Below are 17,261 nucleotides of genomic sequence, written 5' to 3' on the forward strand. Positions count from 1 at the left end.
CGCTATAAAATACAACGGCTCAGGGGGTCAGTTCACACCTGACAGAAGAGGCCTGGCAACATTCTTCCAAGGTCACTTCAACAAAAAACCCAGTAGCGACACCAGCCCACAAGTTACAGAGGACCAACGGAAGATAGTGAGAATCTACGAAACACATAGTAACCAGGCATCCAACACAATTACAATCTTTGCAAACCTAATTTCCAAGAGAATAGCTAAGGGCAGAAAAGAGGGCATGCCCACCTTAACAGGATTCCCCAAATCTTGTTCAAGCTAGATGGGAACTACTGGGCAGAAGTATTGAAGCCAGTAATTGAACAAATTCTCCAAACAGAATGAATTCCAGTCTCATGGAGTGGCTCCTTTATCTCACCAATCTATAAAAAGGGCGACCGGAATGAGGCAGCAAAAAATTATAGATTGGTAGCCCTGATAGACAATGATGCTAAATATTACACCAGTCTCATCCGGCATGAATTATCAAACTGATCAACCGTAAATGCAGTTATTCCTCTTAATCAAGCAGGCTTTTGCAGACAGATGGGGACTACCACTAACATTCTAATTCTCCCTCTTCCTAATGCCATAACAGCAGCTAAGCAGCCACTGTATGTCTACTATAGTTTGACTTTGATCGCATTGATTGAAAAAAAGGTGGTGAAAACTTTCCAAGTGGAACATTCTTCCTCTCCTCTTGAAACAACTAATACTCCTACATTCAAACACATGGGTTAAAGTAAAGATCGGGCCGGAGACCATCTGACGAGAACGATTCCAACCACAGTTGGGCTGAAACAGGGCTACGTTCTAGCTCCAACCCTGTTCAACCTCTTTATGGCAGACCTGTCAACTAGGCTAGACAAGTGTAATTCCCACGCCCCAAAGATGGGTGTGGGGGGGGCTTGTCCTTTCAAACCTATTATACACAGGTGATCTCGTACTAATCAGTTCAACACTAGTCTGCTTCCAACACCTACTAAACACAACGCAAAGATACTCTGTTAAAAATGGCCTGAACATAAATCTGGCCAAATCAAAAGTCATGCAGCTTAACCAACAGAGGGCTAAACAAGCCTACCACTGGCACTTGGTTAAACTACAGTTAAAAATTGTCCAAGAATACAAATATCTAAGAGTCATTATAGATAGCAAAGGAACATTCATTGCACCAAAGGAAGCAGTAAAGAGGAAAGGCATAGCAACTGCAGTGGCGCTTATACACCTAAAGAACTAAATTGATGGGGCAAGTTTCTCTTCATTGGTCCAAGTGATGCAGGCAAAACTCTTACGGATAATTATTTATGGAAGCGATGCCATGAGAGGGAGAGACGCAGTCACATTAGATGGCACAGAAACAGGAGTTCTTCGAATGATCTTCAATCTACCCAAATACATGTCACCAGCCCAAATAAGATTAGAATTCGGTATGCAGAGGCCAAGGCTGGCCCGTAAAGGAGCGTACATCAAATGTTGGCATAAGATCAGAAGAGTGGAGCCAGGGACTCTAAACGCCCATCTACATTCCAAACTGTCAACTAAAGAGAATGGTGTTCGAATGGCCTATCTGGAAGACTCTCGAGAACAGCTTGGCCTCTCCGAGACCTCTGGGATACATGATAGTTTTGAACTTGTCAACAAAACTGTTGAGTCTCCTTGCTAGAGGACAAAGCAGCCTGAACGACAAGGGCGCATGGATGGTTCACCTTACATAGCTACACAAAGGCAGCCCCTCAACTCTATCTAGGCACTGGCTTCACCGAAACCTCTGAGTAGAAATATCTACAGTATCGTCTAGACATACTACCATTAGTACTCCACCTACCACCATGGAGGTGTCCCTCGTCACCATCGAACTGTCGACTGTGTGGGGAAGAGAGAGAAGATATTATACACTTGCTATGCATGTGTAAATAACTTTTGAGTGTATGCAGAGCACTGCTGAGGCCACTCTTCAACCTTGAAAGAATACAGACATGCAGGTAGGTGGTAAAATCGTTCTTTTCAGGGGAGAACGTACAAATAAACTACCGCTTGGTAAGATTCCTGACCATAGCTGAACAAAGGCTAAATAGCAAGGATACAGCTAAAAGACTCTGTGATGCCCTGTGGAATCTGTAGAGGCTACCTTAAAATAAACTGTAACATTTCAGCAGCCCCCTGATAAAGTATTGATCCTAGAGCTTTATAGCGTAAAAATGATCTGACCACAGACATATGTTATTTACAATTTTTACTGTGGCCCAATTAGCACATAAATTGCCTAATTTGTACAGACATAATGTAACTTATGATTGTAACTGTTGCTTACGTTTTATCGTGGCCCAATTAATACATAAACTGCCTAATTTGCACAGACCTATTGTAATTTATAATTCTAACTGCTGCCTACTTTAAACATCATTGCATAATTTGTGCGTTGTCACTAAATTCTATCGAAAAAATCCCTAATTCTGCATAGAGGCGAAGTGTATGGCAGTTTTCCATGCACTGTCAGCTGACAAGCAAAAAATGTCAATCTTTTATTATTAGCAAGCAACGCACTTTGGGAAACATGTTTTAATGGACCACTGTCTATTTTTTAAATTCTTAATCTTGTTTCACTTATTTTTTTATCATGTATATTGATGCAATAGTTTTAATTAATCGTGCAAATAAACGTATTTACTTACTTACTGGGAAAGGCTTCGAGACGCTGCCACATCTGTAAGTTGCAAGATAGCCCTTCTGCTGCGCGATGGCAGACCTACGACCTTCTGAAGAGAAGGGGATGGTGAAATACTGGACTTTGTTTACTGGGTGAACTGCTTGCAGGGATGAATGACAGTGCCCAGAGGAATGCACAAAATGTGCTCTCTGAGGACCTCCGTGCACTATCAAGAAGACCCAGGTAGACGGCCTAATGCCTACCAACCCCAATTACCTTAATTTAATTTGAGTGAAACCCATAAGATTGCAATGATGTCTAATCAGCTCAAATCCATCTGGTTGAATTGATTCCAAGATGGCCTCCAGGGTCAGCATGATCGAGGACATGAAAGGCCATGTTGCCAAACATGAACTTGAAGTGCGTCTTCTGATTTGGCTAGTTTCCAAAGAAGAGTCAGTGTTGCAGGTGGTAAATGCTAATACTTAAAGCGTGGTTGCTTGTTTAAATACGTTGCCACCACAATGCCCAGTTAAAAACAAAGGTGAAATATATAGCGATCCAGAGGTATAGGCTTGTAGATGGCAATGCAGATATTCTAGAGGTTTGGGGGCTCCCCAAGAGATATCGAGTTATCATCCTTAGGATAGAACTGACAGTCCCCATCAGTGTGAACTGAAGACCAGGTCTACAATGGAAAAGAGGAACATGGTTATGAAAGGATGTACAATCTTAATCAATCAGACATCTGTTGCATTACCCAAACGAGAAGGCAAGAGCTGTCTGTCTGAAAGGATCTGTTGTCCTCAGGTTTTAAAACTCCCTCTAATTTGCAGCAGGGCTGCAGGTAAAATAAAGTACAAGTGTACATATCTTCCCAGCCTAGTGTGGCTTGTGATTTCCTTGATCAACAGAAGGGCCAGCTAGATAAATCTGACAATGATAATCGTAGCAAGTCCCAGCTGTCCATTTTCTTGTTGAGAGCTGTCACTGTATATCTGCCTGAAGACTTTTCTTTCAAACAGTTTGAGTTCTTGTGGGTATTTGCAAGGCAGCTCACTCGAGGACGGTGTTCTCTTGTGTTCAGAGACAAAACTTTTAATTTTAGCGATGATACTCTCTCTCCTTCCAACCTCCCAACTCATCACCCACGAGCCCTGGGAAACATCATCTTGGGCCCATAAAAACATTGAGAGACCTGTTGACTGAGATTATAAAAATTATATTCCTGTTGTGGTAAGTTGCATTGCATTCACATGGAGAATGATATATGTTGTATCTCTCTTGATGATTATCTTCCTGTCTCCCCTATAGAAATTATTTTAATTTAAAGAAGGCTGCTAGGATGCTTTTGGAGAAGGCACATACATAGAGGCAAAATAGGCAGAATAGGAATTTACCAAAAAAACCTTTTGAATGTGTGGGTGATCTTAGATCAGAGGATTTAGTTAGTTTCAGCAGCTGAAACCTAACAATGAGGATGCTTGACTCAAATGGTAACATGAATGGGTTTATTTGCTCTCAGTCATTAGATAACTTGCGAGTTTATTCCAACTTCAGAGAAAGCATCATCTCATGGCAAATTCCAAACCCATCTCCTCAGAGATGGGATGCAAGAAGCCAATTATGACGCATTCAAAATGAGCATTATGAAGATACTAACACTTAACTGTAGGTTATGTTTTGACATTGTAATATGTATTAACCAACATAGGATTATTTACTTTACAGTTAATTTTGATATTTTACTTATTATTAGGGATTTGGAAATCTGCCTATTTGCATGGCAAAAACCCACTTGTCCCTATCCCACCAGTCGGACAAGAAAGGAGTGCCAACAGGGTTCATCCTGCCAATCAGTGATGTGCGTGCCAGCATTGGGGCCGGGTTCATCTATCCATTAGTGGGCACAGTGAGTACACCTTTTAATTTTTTTATTCCCTTGCAGTTATCACTTCGAATATGTACATTGACAGATTTCTTTCTTCTCTAGTCTTGTGTGACTTATTTGCTACTTTCGAAAGCATATGATTAGTTTTTCTCATTCTCCATATCTCTTATCTCCATTAGCAGTGGCCGCAGTGCATAAAAAAAGTATGGGAACTGTGATACTGTGTGCAATGGGGGCGTGGTTAGTGACTGTGGGGGTGTGCCTATAGAAAACCAAAATATTCAGTATGTTTTTATGTCTTTCAACTTCATGTAGCTACATCTAAAATAACCCGGAGATTAAATTAAAATTAAATGCAAGGTATATTAATCAGTGGGGAAATGCACGTTCGCACATTATGAAGCCTCTCTTAGTTAACACACTGCACCAGAGAGCCAAAGAATTGTGTTGTGTATGAATTCAGGACCCTAGTGTAATTTTCCCGATTCATGCCCATATATAGGTATAAATCACCCTATCCTTATATAGGCATAGAAATCATAACCATATTTAGACTTAGCCTGAGCAGTCCAAATACGGCATGGCTACTTCCACTAGTTCCGAAAATCCACAACGATTTCTTGGAAAAACCCGCCTTCAGCAGTCAGCGACTTCCCCTTGCTTGAACATTGATTTATCCAAGAACTCATGGAGTTTTCAAAGAGCGGAGTCTTTGATGACGTTATTATGTCAAACCCTACGTCAAACAAGGCACCTTTAAGGTATAAATATACGCACACTTGCCCAGGCAAACACACGGTGGTTTGGAGCAGTTCGACTATCTACTTGCCCGACGCCCTGCTACAGCAAGTGCCGAAGGGAAGGAAGCCGACCCTCCAACAGACGCACTGAGAGAGACGCTGTCTTTTTCTCCGAGAAATCCAGCTCCAGTGTTTCCAACCTACCCTTGCGGGTTGTTGGGAAATCGGGTCCTGAGAGAGAGCTACCAGACCCCCTTCATTCTAAACCAAGGTACGGAGCTGATTAGACCCTTAGAGAATTCTTGGATAGATTCTTGGCAAAAGAATACTGAAACTACTGCTTACTGCTTCCCTTGTACTAGACCTAGGTTAGGTACATTGGGGTAGGCGTATTTTAGAAGCACCAGTTGAGTACTTTTAGTCTTTATTTATTAATGTATGTATTCTATGTATTTTATGGTTTAGAACCATATCATGCTTTTACAGTATTATTTTATAATACTCTACGTACTGTATGCATTGTACTTTGCAACCAGTATTACGATTGTAGCAGTTCATTACCTCTGCATGAGAAAGAACACTGTTCAATAAATACTTTTTATTGAAAACGCCCGTCTCTCTATTTCTCTGCACCTCTGGTGAAACGAAGCATGCACGATTGACTGAGTGAAATAACTATCTATTGTTTCCGCGACTCTAGAGATAAATTTCTTATTCTTGAGAAACAAAGTTGTCATGTTTATGCGGTTATCAGAAGCGAATCCCTTCTTGTGTATTCAAGAAAGTTTCTAGTGATCTCTGAGCTAGCTGCCACTCAGAATTAAGTCTAGTATATTCGATAGAGACCTAGTAGACCTCAGTCAAATCTATAGGATATGTTATTCCAATGCGCAGAGCCTATTTGGAATATAGGAACTACACTGCATGGCGCCCAACGTTTGGTAAGGCGATAATTTAACGCTAGACACTAGAGTAACTCAGTCGTGCTTTTCACACAGACCCCTTTTTCCCGTAAAAAGACGTCTAGAGTGGGTAAGAAGGATATACTATCCACCAAAACTGAGTAGGACGAAAATCCTATGTATTAGTTTTTGGTTTGTTCAATGTTGAAGGATACAGTGTTCCAAAATATTGTGCACCTAATCTTTGTTTCCTTGAAACTTGCTCTGCAAATTTTCGTTCAACAAAATAACGGAGAGTGACGACGAAAGGGAGAGAGCTGCAGTAGCAGCTCTGGCAGTCTTAGACGACACAAATCTCCAACAAAATAACCCGGATCTTATACTCATCCCGGCAAATATAAGGAAAACAATCACTATAAAACTTATAGAAATGGAGTATCATCGAGAGGTGGTAAAGTAATATTTGTTATAGAGGCACATGAATATCGGCAGACAGAGGTATTCTATTCATGGATCCTGTTTCCTGCAGCAAATGCAGTAACACACGAGTTCCACTACTACAAAGTAGATGAACCTCCAGCGGAATACGTTCCTTTCGAGGAAGTTGAAATTCCACTAACTTACCAAGAGCATCAGCTGTGGTTTAATGGCGCCCTACAACATCAAAATCACATTACCAGGCTCGGTCCACTAGGTAGACCAGGATCAACATGGCTGGGATTAGCCAGCTACACACCACATCCTGACATTGAAAGAATGACAGGTCCAAAATTATTAGCTCAGCTAAAACAGCTAATTAAAATACATAGACAATTGGTTCAATATGTCATGCGGACTCTAACAGTCCAACCTACTATAAGGATTCCACTGCACACCCCTCATCAGGGAACACAAACAAAATTACACCACAGACTATACAGTCAGTAATCGGTAAATTACCCGCAAAACGAGAACAAATTCTGTTCTGGTTAGCCCAAAAAATTACTCAAATAGAGGCAGTATTCCCTGATAGTACACCTCATGAGAAACACAGTATTCTGAAAATCTGTTCACCAATGGGGATTGCACCACACGTGGAGGTCTGTGACACTTGGGTACAGTCTTTGCATCAATCTACACAAAAACACATGGTGTCCCTGTCTATGGCGGTAATACGAGACGTACTAAGACAGATTCAAAATGAATACGGACCAGAACTTGCTTTAAATCTTGTAATGAAGCTACTGAAAGATTTCAAACAGGTCTCTGCTATATTGTTAGCCAACATTAAAGGTGAAGCAGCATCCGTGGCAATCCGCCAAAAACTAAAAGAAAGCGATATTACTGAGCAACCATATGAGCTTGCCAGAATTATTGAAAAATCCTATGAAGAACTAGGTGGAGATAGTTTGGGTGGGAAACCAGTAAAACCCCAACTAACTGAAAATCCTGAAAAAGTTTTTATTAAAAATAATCTCACTACTCCTAAGAAGAAGTGGGAAAACACCAAACAGACACTTCCTGAAGAGAAGCGTTCCCAGTCCAGAGGAAGGTCTCCTCAAGAGGAGCCATCTGAAAAGAGATACAAGCTTAGAAATAGGGATAATTTGAGAAAACCTGATCGATATCAAGATATTGATACACGTTCCTCTCGTACCTTTCAGACTTCCTCGCAGAAATCCGAAAGAAGAGGACGATCAAAACAAAAAGAACGCGTGAAGTCCAAAGACGAACAGCACGTTCCAAAAAATAAGAAAACTCAATTCACCAAGAAGAAGGTAGCAAGTCTAAAGATCAGACATGCCGAGGATCTTGAGGACACAACTTAAGAACAGGGAGTGGGCCCAGACAATGCTAGACAGCGCAGCAGAGGTTACCATAGCTCGTTAGATCCTGAAGGATCATCTGGAGACAGTGGACTTGAATGAATGCATTCAAGTTGAAACTGCTGACACCAGGTTTAGTGTATTCCATAAGTTATATGAAGTAACACTCCGGATGGAAGGGGACATAACTAGGAAAATAAAGGCACTCTTTTGGCAGAAGATATCTAAGGGTTATGACATTCTTCTAGCTGAACAAGACTGGCCACCTGAATTTGTCAGGGAGTGCCCACATGGCGAAGAGATAATTATAATTTCAAAAAGGGGGTGGTGATGGACAGAGTATCTGAGTTAATCAGAACACTCCTACCCAGTCAACAGATCAGGGCTTGATCCATCACCGTTTTTTAGCTCACTGCACCATCCCAGTTCAGAACCTGGCTATATGCAAACTAGTCTGTCCCTGGCCCAGTGCATCATGGGAACAGGGCAGACCAAACTACCAAGCCAATTCGTCACTGGAAAGGAAACAAGCTTCCGGGGACCGGTTTCTGGCATTACAGCCGTCTTCGGCCCGGCTTGCTTGAATCCTGATGGTGCAGTGAGCAAGGGACTCATGTCTGAGCATACCCTTCCACACTCATGGTGGCCAAAATAATTTCAAAAAGGGGGTGGTGATGGACAGAGTATCTGAGTTAATCAGAACACTCCTACCCAGTCAACCGATCAGGGCTTGATCCATCACCGTTTTTTAGCTCACTGCACCATCCCAGTTCAGAACCTGGCTATATGCAAACTAGTCTGTCCCTGGCCCAGTGCATCATGGGAACAGGGCAGACCAAACTACCAAGCCAATTCGTCACTGGAAAGGAAACAAGCTTCCGCACCGGGACAGGAACAGACTAATTTGCATATAGCCAAGTTCTGAGCTGGGATGGTGCAGTGAGCTAAAAAACGGTGATGGATCAAGCCCTGATCTTTGGACTGGGTAAGAGTGGTCTGCTTAATTCAGGCACTCTGTTCATCACCAACCCCTTTTCTGAAGAGATAATTATGCCAGCCTTCTCAAATCACATTCCAATTCATAAAAAATACACCTATGCCAGAAAATGGGCTGTAGCCCAGGCTCCAGCATTATACAAAAATCACGTAGGATGGGATGAGGACTCTCCTCATCATAAAATCCAGTTAAAAAATCAACCTATTGCACAAAGGCAGTATCCAGTTAAGCAAGAAGCTAAAAAAACAAGTCAGGGAGATCTTAGATCAACTTGAATACCAAGGGGTGATTGAAACATGCACCTCATCTATGAACAATCATTTGCTTCCTGTCTCCAAGCCAGACAATACATGTGGTCTAGTTTTGGACTACAGACACTTAACTCTTGATGCAAAACTTTTGTAGTACAAAATGCACACAGTGCAGCACTGATAAATAACATCGTGCGGAAAAAATATAAAACCACATTAGATATTTCTAACAGTTTCTTCTGTCAAAACATTGCACCAGAAAGCAGGTAGTTGACCACTTTCTAAATAATGGGGATACAGCGACAGTTTTGCTGTCTCCCCCAGGGATTTAAGAATAGTCCAGGGTTATTGTCAGCCAGAGTAACAGAGTTACTACAAACGTATGATGATGAGGCATTATCTTATGTCGATGACATCTATCTTACAGACGATGATTTGGACGTGCACTTGAAAGAGTGAACACCATAATACTTGGATTCGTTTCTGAAGGGTACAAATTCAATTTTAAGAAATCACGAATTGCACACCTCAACATCCTATTCTTAGGATACGAGTTATCAAGTGAAGGCAAAAGCCTGGCAGCCAACTTTCTAGAGAAATGTGCGCTGCTTCAACCTCCAAAAACGCTGAAAAACTTAGTCAATTCTAGGTTTCCTGAATTTTGGTAGAACTTATGTTCTAAATTACGCAGAAAGGGTTAGACCTCTCTACGAACTAATAAAACCTGATTTCAAATCAACTAATTGGACTCAAGAACACACAGAAATTTTGCGTTCAGTGCAAACTGACATGTTAACAAAAACACAGTAACAAACACGCGACAATGTGCGCAATCTTGTAATCCGAATCATCCCAGGGAGATGCGGATTCACATACCTAACCTTTAATGAAGGTGAAAAGGTACCAATAGCATACAAATCACACTTGTACACACAAGCTGAAATGAAATTCACTTCTACAGAGAAAATTCTGACAGCGGGTCAAACTGCAGTAGCAAAAAGAGCTCTCGCGCAGGGTAAACGCATAATGATCGTTACACCTGTACCTGCCTTAGAGGCTGTGACGAAAGCGAGCATTCTAAATGCTAAGGCTTTACATCCAAGATGGATACAATCGGTCAACTCTCTTGCTGCAACAGATGTTGAATACGTTTTTGACCCATACTTGAAGACACAAGAATTTCTCCAAAACGAACAAGAATGTCCTCTGGCGACTAAAATTCTGCCTCTAGAACATTACGGATGTATAATCTATACAGACGGATCAGCACAGCCCGCAATTGGGGGTAAACAAGCCTATAGTGCTGCGTGCGCGATTGTTAAAGGTCGCTGGCGCGAAGGCAAATTTCGACCTTTGGTCACAAAAACTCAATCACTCGGAGACTGTACAGCTCAGCGAGCTGAACTACAGGCTTTCAAGATGGCACTTGAGAATGATGATCGCGAATTCCCCACACTTATAATGTGCGATTCGAATTACTGCGTCCAGTCTTACAATGAATATCTGCAGAACTGGGTTGAAAACGGTTTCAAAGACGCAAAAGGTGGCACAATTAAGCATAAAATGCTTTGGGAACAAGTAGTTCTATTACAGAAAGAACTACAAAAGACTCACGTGATTCATACACTGAGTCATCAGCGTGATGGCTTTCACGTTGCAGGGAATTCATTGGCTGATGAGGCCGCGAAGGCAGCTGTGCAAACGGCTTCTGTAGCTGCAATCACTCGTTTAAAAACGAAAATAGACAGCGAAATAATGCAAGCTGTCACTGCTTCAGTAAAAGACAGTGGTAAAACACTCCCGAAAGGCTTTCCTGTAAAGTACTCATATATAACTGATGCAAATAATGTTCCTTTTGCTCGAATCCCTGGAGTGGGGGATAGGGCAATCCCAAACATGGAACATAGGTTAGGACTAATCTTAGCAGCACATGAAGGACTAGCATCTGCACACGCAGGAATTTCCGCCACAGTGTCATTATTAAAACCGAGATATTGGTGGCTGCGCATTAGGAAACAAACTAGGAACTATGTTCTAGAATGTGAAATCTGCCAGAAAATGAAAGTTTCTACCGTGAAACGACCTGCGCAGACTCCACTTCTAATTTCAGATAAACCATTAGCATGTGTTTATCTGGACCACTGTGGTCCCTTACAAAGGGACGGTAACTATAAATATATCATGGTCGCAGTGGATTCCTGAACAAGATTCATTTGGATGTGGCCTCAGCGCTCGGCTGACGCCCAAACTGTTATAAAAGATTTGCGAGTCTTTATCGTCACATACGCAATCGGCACGCTACATTCTGACCAGGATCCTGCGTTTAGCTCCAAAGCTTACAAGGAGGCCATAGCCAGCTTGGGCATTGCATTGCGGTACTCAAGTTCATTCCATCCTGAGGGAAATGCGGTAGTGGAAAGAAAAAAACAAGACATAAAGCAATCTATAACAGCCAGGGTATTAGGTTCGGGTGACGGGTGGGTCAAACATCTAATAAGTGTCCAACGTAGTCTTAATAATCTGCCATGAAATTCTCTGGGGGGAATCACTCCATATGAATTACTTTTTGGTACTAGAATGCTCATCCAGGATCTTGATTGTCAAACTTCAGTGGTGGAACAACAACCCTTTGATATCAAAGACCGTTTGGCTGTTTTACAAGACTTGAATGAAACAAGAAGAAGTCTGAGTAACACAACACAAAAGCCAATGACCACTGAACAAAAACCACCTGTCCCAGAAGACCTGTCTGGATTCCAAAGATTGGGGATCTAGTCAGGGAAAAGATCGCGGTGAAGAAGGAATTTAGGCCTTCTTAGAGAAAATAAGTACCTGTCTTAGCAATCCACAGAACAAGATCAGTGTTACTACCGCCCCTTGCTGGAAAAAGGGAGAACAGAATCGTGTCTATCGATCTCGTCAAACCACATCATGTGGCCGATAATAAGTAGGAGGCCCAGTGGACTCCCAAGATGTAGCAGATGACCAAATCTTCCTACAATACAAGAGGTTCAAACTGAAACACTCCTCACCTTTGATAAACCTGAAGTAAGAAAAGGACTATGCAACAAAGCCATGGAACTTGTACCTCTTGAGACCCAAATAACAGTTCGTCAAGAAACACCTGTCTACAATGATATAGCCTCTGACTATACTAATATGATAAAGGAAGAAACATCTCCAGCGATTCCGAAAAATCCGGATGCAATCCCAACAATTGACAGAACTGCCTCTGGCTATTTCATCAACTTTGATAAATTTTCTGAGGATCCCAGTGAACCTGAAACTACGCCAGCAAATAAAACTTTCAAAGACAAAATAACAGAACTCTTTCATCAACTTGAAAACATACCTGGTTTCACCATGGGTTGAATTTTGGATTGTGTTAGGTGTATGTTTTCTCCTGCTCTGGCTCATTCTTGTTTTAAGTTTGGGAAAGATGATAGATGGAAAATACAGTACCATGGACATAGCAAGTAAGAACATCAACTTGCTCCTGAAACCTCACAAATCATCTCATCGTGAGCGAAGAGACCGGTCATCAGTGAACATCACAGCCGTTCTTTTACCTGGTGGTATAGCATGGGACACAACTGATTATGACATTTATGGCCCGGTGGAACTGTTGAAGATTCTACACCAGTTTAAGGTTTCTTTGAGTGACTTTGTCTCACCCAGCACATTTTCTGATGATTGGGACTTTGAAACTGTTAATAACATGATGACAGATTTAGAAATGTCAGCTAAATTCACTAAACATGAATAATTAGAAGGTTCATCCGATTATGAACAAATGTATTGTTTTAATCATTATGGTCACCATTACTTGCACAAATCTGCAAACCCTAGAAATGTTTTTACTTACAATCAATGGGAACATTGTTCAACGCCGCCAAAGGGCAGCTCAAAAACATTTTATGAAAAGTTTCCATACTTCTCAGGTTTTAATGTCACAAATCTGGAAACGTTTTATTTAAAAAATGTGAATAAGACAGGAATGAAAAACATTCTGACCAATACTAAACAAATTTACTCTGCGAACTTTTATGCTCAGCTGTCTACATTAGGTTTAACTTTTGGAAAGACAACATTGAGACAAAAACTGTTTGGGGCACAAAAGACTGACAGGTGCAAGGTTTAGAAGCCGTATTCAGAACCTGCATTATCCCAGGACAAATAATGTTTTTAAATGACACTGTACAACAAACATCTTGTCTTGGCTTAGCTAAGATAAAGGATTTTAACAAACCGTCCATACCCAAAGCCACACCTGACAGTAATGGTACTGCAGATGAGGCGGTAGACCTAAAACAGATTTTACAACAAAACAGAACTAATCCTGATTGGAAAAAATGGTTAATCTGGCCCACAGACACGAATAACTGTCAAGATTGATTCCTGAACAAAACACAAGGGTTCAAAGTAACCAGGCCAGATTCAAGATAGTCCCAGAGACAACATCCAGGGATAGTTACAACATACAGTGTAGGAAAACTATGCCTTGAGTGGCTACAGAAATCCACACTTCCAGAGATTAAACAACACTTAACTTTACTTAAAGAAGGCGTTGATTTATGAGACTTACTACTTGGACCTCGTAAACCACGTCAAAAACGTTTCATATACGCCGGTATATATTCTGCTTACAATGAAGCATGGAAAATCACGCAAATGGAAACTGCAGAAAAGATACGAGAAATGGATCTTATTAATTTAGAGAAAGCTCTCTCTGTAGTGGACAATGGGTTAACGAATCTCCCCCAGAATTTATTCTTTGGACAGCATTGTATCATTGTATCATCTGCCATTGACATAATAGAGCAGGACTTGCTAATGTTACAACATGGCCAGTCTCAACTACGTTCTATAATGCTGCTAGGATGGACGTTAAAAAATCTGCATTCAGGCTACGTGCCATGGCCTCTAATTAACACCACGTCATTGTTTACTGTCTTTAACCTTATAGATAAACAAATCTCTTTGGCACAAAGAGGAGCATTGAAAAACTGGAAACCTGTCTTGGAATGGATACTACATGGCACCATCACCATACCAGTGACGATTTTCCAATTTCAGTATTGCTTACAACATATACCAGTAGGCCTGTATGAAAGGTTGGGTAAAGGATACATTAAGTCAACCTGGAATTTACCATACACACACAAATGTTGGAGTGGGGGAAAGGAAGTGTTTCTTAGTGGTAAAAATTGTAAGAACTCGCTAAGCGGTACACTTTTATGTCAAGGTATTAATTTACATGGAGCCTGCAAGGGTTCTTCAAATAACCTTTATTGCCACCTGCACGGTTCACCAGCAGCAGTGATAGAACCAATTTTCAGGCAGCTTTCCAATGGCAGCTACGTTATGCTCAATGATCACAGCTGTTGTGGCATGTTGCCAGGAAAAGCGTATCTAGTTAGTGTGTCAGCCAGGGTCACTTGTTGTATGCAAGTATTGTATCCAATAAGCAAGACAGACAGGTAGTCGGCGTTATGGCCTTAGCTGAATATCTCTTCTATACGAATTGATACTTTAAGCAGAATTAAAGCCATTCTTTTGCAAAAAACTGTGCCACTGACCTAGTCTAGAGAAACATATGATCTGCAAGTTGTAAGGACTTCTGCAGAGATACATGCATTATTATCAACAAACTGCCCAGTACATTTCGCGGAAATGTTAGGTCAAATCTTAAACATGTCTGATACCAGCGGTATAGCACATGTATTTAAGACAGTTTTTTCGGGACTGTTAGCGCCCTTTGAAGCAGTCCTGGGCATTTTTCCTAACTTCGTCCACTCTGTGTTCAGCGGCCTGCCTCTCATTTTGGGACTCGTAGCAGGGATCTTATTTGTATTCCTACTGCTCCGTTATGGCAAATCCAGCCACCAACGATACCCAAGCCGGCATGGAACATGCGCTACAGGCGATGAGGCACCGTGACAGAATACCACAGGTCCTTGGCTTGGCTTGTTTAAGAGATCTGAATACCACTTGGTTTCTTTAATTCAGACCAATCTGGCAAGATTGCATCTTGCCTGTTTTACAATGCCTGCTTTGTGGAGAGCAATGTGTGTTAGATGTTTGTCTAACACTACCATCGGTTGCGCCAACGGATGCAGACGCATTACTGGGTCCGGTAACGGCTCACGTGTTGTGTTGCCCCCAACGGCTACCTATCCTTATGACTGTATTCATTGAGATCTCACCGGCAAATCCAACAGGAGGTGAGATACTCGGATCAACAGGCACACAGGTACCATCTGCTATGAACATTGCTAACGCGGCAACTGACGCTGACAGCAAAGCTTCACATCTGTGCACAATTGATCTACTTAATGAAGTAGTTCCACTTTCACCTACTGTGGTAGACGATTTCTTTGCCAGCTTAGACGATTTGATGTTTTCTCCCGACACCGAGAATAACTTTAGAAATCTGCACACAGCGTTCTATGAACTCTGAATTTGGCCTTCACTTTTCATAACAATCCTTCCAAAAGCCTTTGGTACTCTATTTTTCTACGGCTAATTTTGACTTTTTCACAAAGAACTTAAAATATTTTTGGGGGGGCTCAAAGTAATCTGCTTAAAGTAGAACTATTCTTAGAGATCAAGAAATTCTTTAAATACTTCCTAAAGAGACGATATTCGACTTGTCCTTGGAAACAATAACATGCTATATATTCTGCTATGGAATGGTCTCGACCTTTTTTTTTTTCTGTAACTTAGAGCCATTTCATAAATGTCATTACATGATTCATTCAGTTAGCTTTGCCAACACCATACTTCATGTTTTGAATAACGCCTATTGCTTTTAAATGCGTACTATACAAATGCTCCTTTTTCGTGTGCAACCTTATCAAATGCACTTTGTGTATTTGGGTGGGATTGTAAACACATGCTTTAGATATGTTTAGTGCTTATAATTTAGTAATGTTAAACATAATAAAGTGGAGTGGGTGTTGTGTACGAATTTAGGACCCTAGTGTAATTTTCCTGATTCATGCCCATATATAGGTATAAATCACCCTATCCTTATATAGGCATAGAAATCATAACCATATTTAGACTTAGCCTATGCAGTCCAAATACGGCATGGCTACTTCCACTGGTTCCGAAAATCCACAACGATTTCCTGGAAAAACCCACCTTCAGCAGTCAGGGTCTTCCCCTTGCTTGAACATTGATTTATCCAAGAACTCATGGAGTTTTCAAAGAACTGAGTCTTTGATGATGTTATTATGTCCAACCCTACGTCAAACAAAGCACCTTCAAGGTATAAACACCAGGCAAACACACGGTATTTGGAGCAGTTCGACTATCTACTTGCCCGATGCCCTGCTACAGCAAGTGCGGAAGGAAGCCGACCCTCCAGCAGACGCACTGAGAGAGACGCTGTCTTTTTCTCTTGCCGAGAAATCTAGCTCCAGTGTTTCCAACCTACCCTTGCGGGTTGTTGGGAAATCGAGTCCTGAGAGAGAGATACCATTCTAAACCAAGGTACGGAGCTCATTAGACCCTTAGAGAATTCTTGGATAGATTATTGGCAAAAGAATACTGAAACTAAGCTACACCTCACTTACTTCTTCCCTTGTACTAGACCTAGGTTAGGTACACCGGGGAAGGCATATTTTAGAAGCACCAGTTGAGTACTTTTAGTCTTTATTTAATAATGTATGTATTCTATGTATTTTATGGCATAGAAACCATATCATGCTTTTACAGTATATTTTATAATACTCTTCGTACTGTACGCATTGTACTTTGCAACCAGTATTACGATTGTAGCAGTTCATTTCCTCTGCAAGAAGGCTGTTCAATAAATACTTTTTATTGAAAACGCCCGTCTATTTCTCTGCACCTCTGGTGAAACGAAGCATGCACGATTGACTGAGTGAAATAACTGTCTTTTGTTTCTGCGACTCTAGAGATACATTTCTCATTCTTGGGAAACAAAGTTGTCATGTTTATGCGGTTATCAGAAACTAATCCCTTCTTGTGTATTTGAGAAAGTTTCTAGTGATCTCTGAGCTA

The 17,261-nt window shown here is 41.2% G+C and overlaps 1 protein-coding gene across 2 annotated transcripts in view; it reads left to right on the forward strand.

Annotated features, from left to right (window-relative positions):
* The window catches only part of MTHFD1L (methylenetetrahydrofolate dehydrogenase (NADP+ dependent) 1 like), a 1,218,839-nt gene that overhangs the window by 1,037,537 nt on the left and 164,041 nt on the right, over window positions 1-17,261 (forward strand). For both annotated transcript variants that reach the window (XM_078649387.1, XM_078649386.1), the window contains exon 26: window positions 4,404-4,556. In XM_078649387.1, coding sequence (XP_078505513.1) covers window positions 4,404-4,556 — 153 coding nt within the window. The remainder of the gene's footprint in view (window positions 1-4,403; window positions 4,557-17,261) is intronic.

Source organism: Lissotriton helveticus, chromosome 6 (assembly GCF_964261635.1).
Source record: "Lissotriton helveticus chromosome 6, aLisHel1.1, whole genome shotgun sequence".
Lineage (NCBI taxonomy): Eukaryota > Metazoa > Chordata > Amphibia > Caudata > Salamandridae > Lissotriton > Lissotriton helveticus.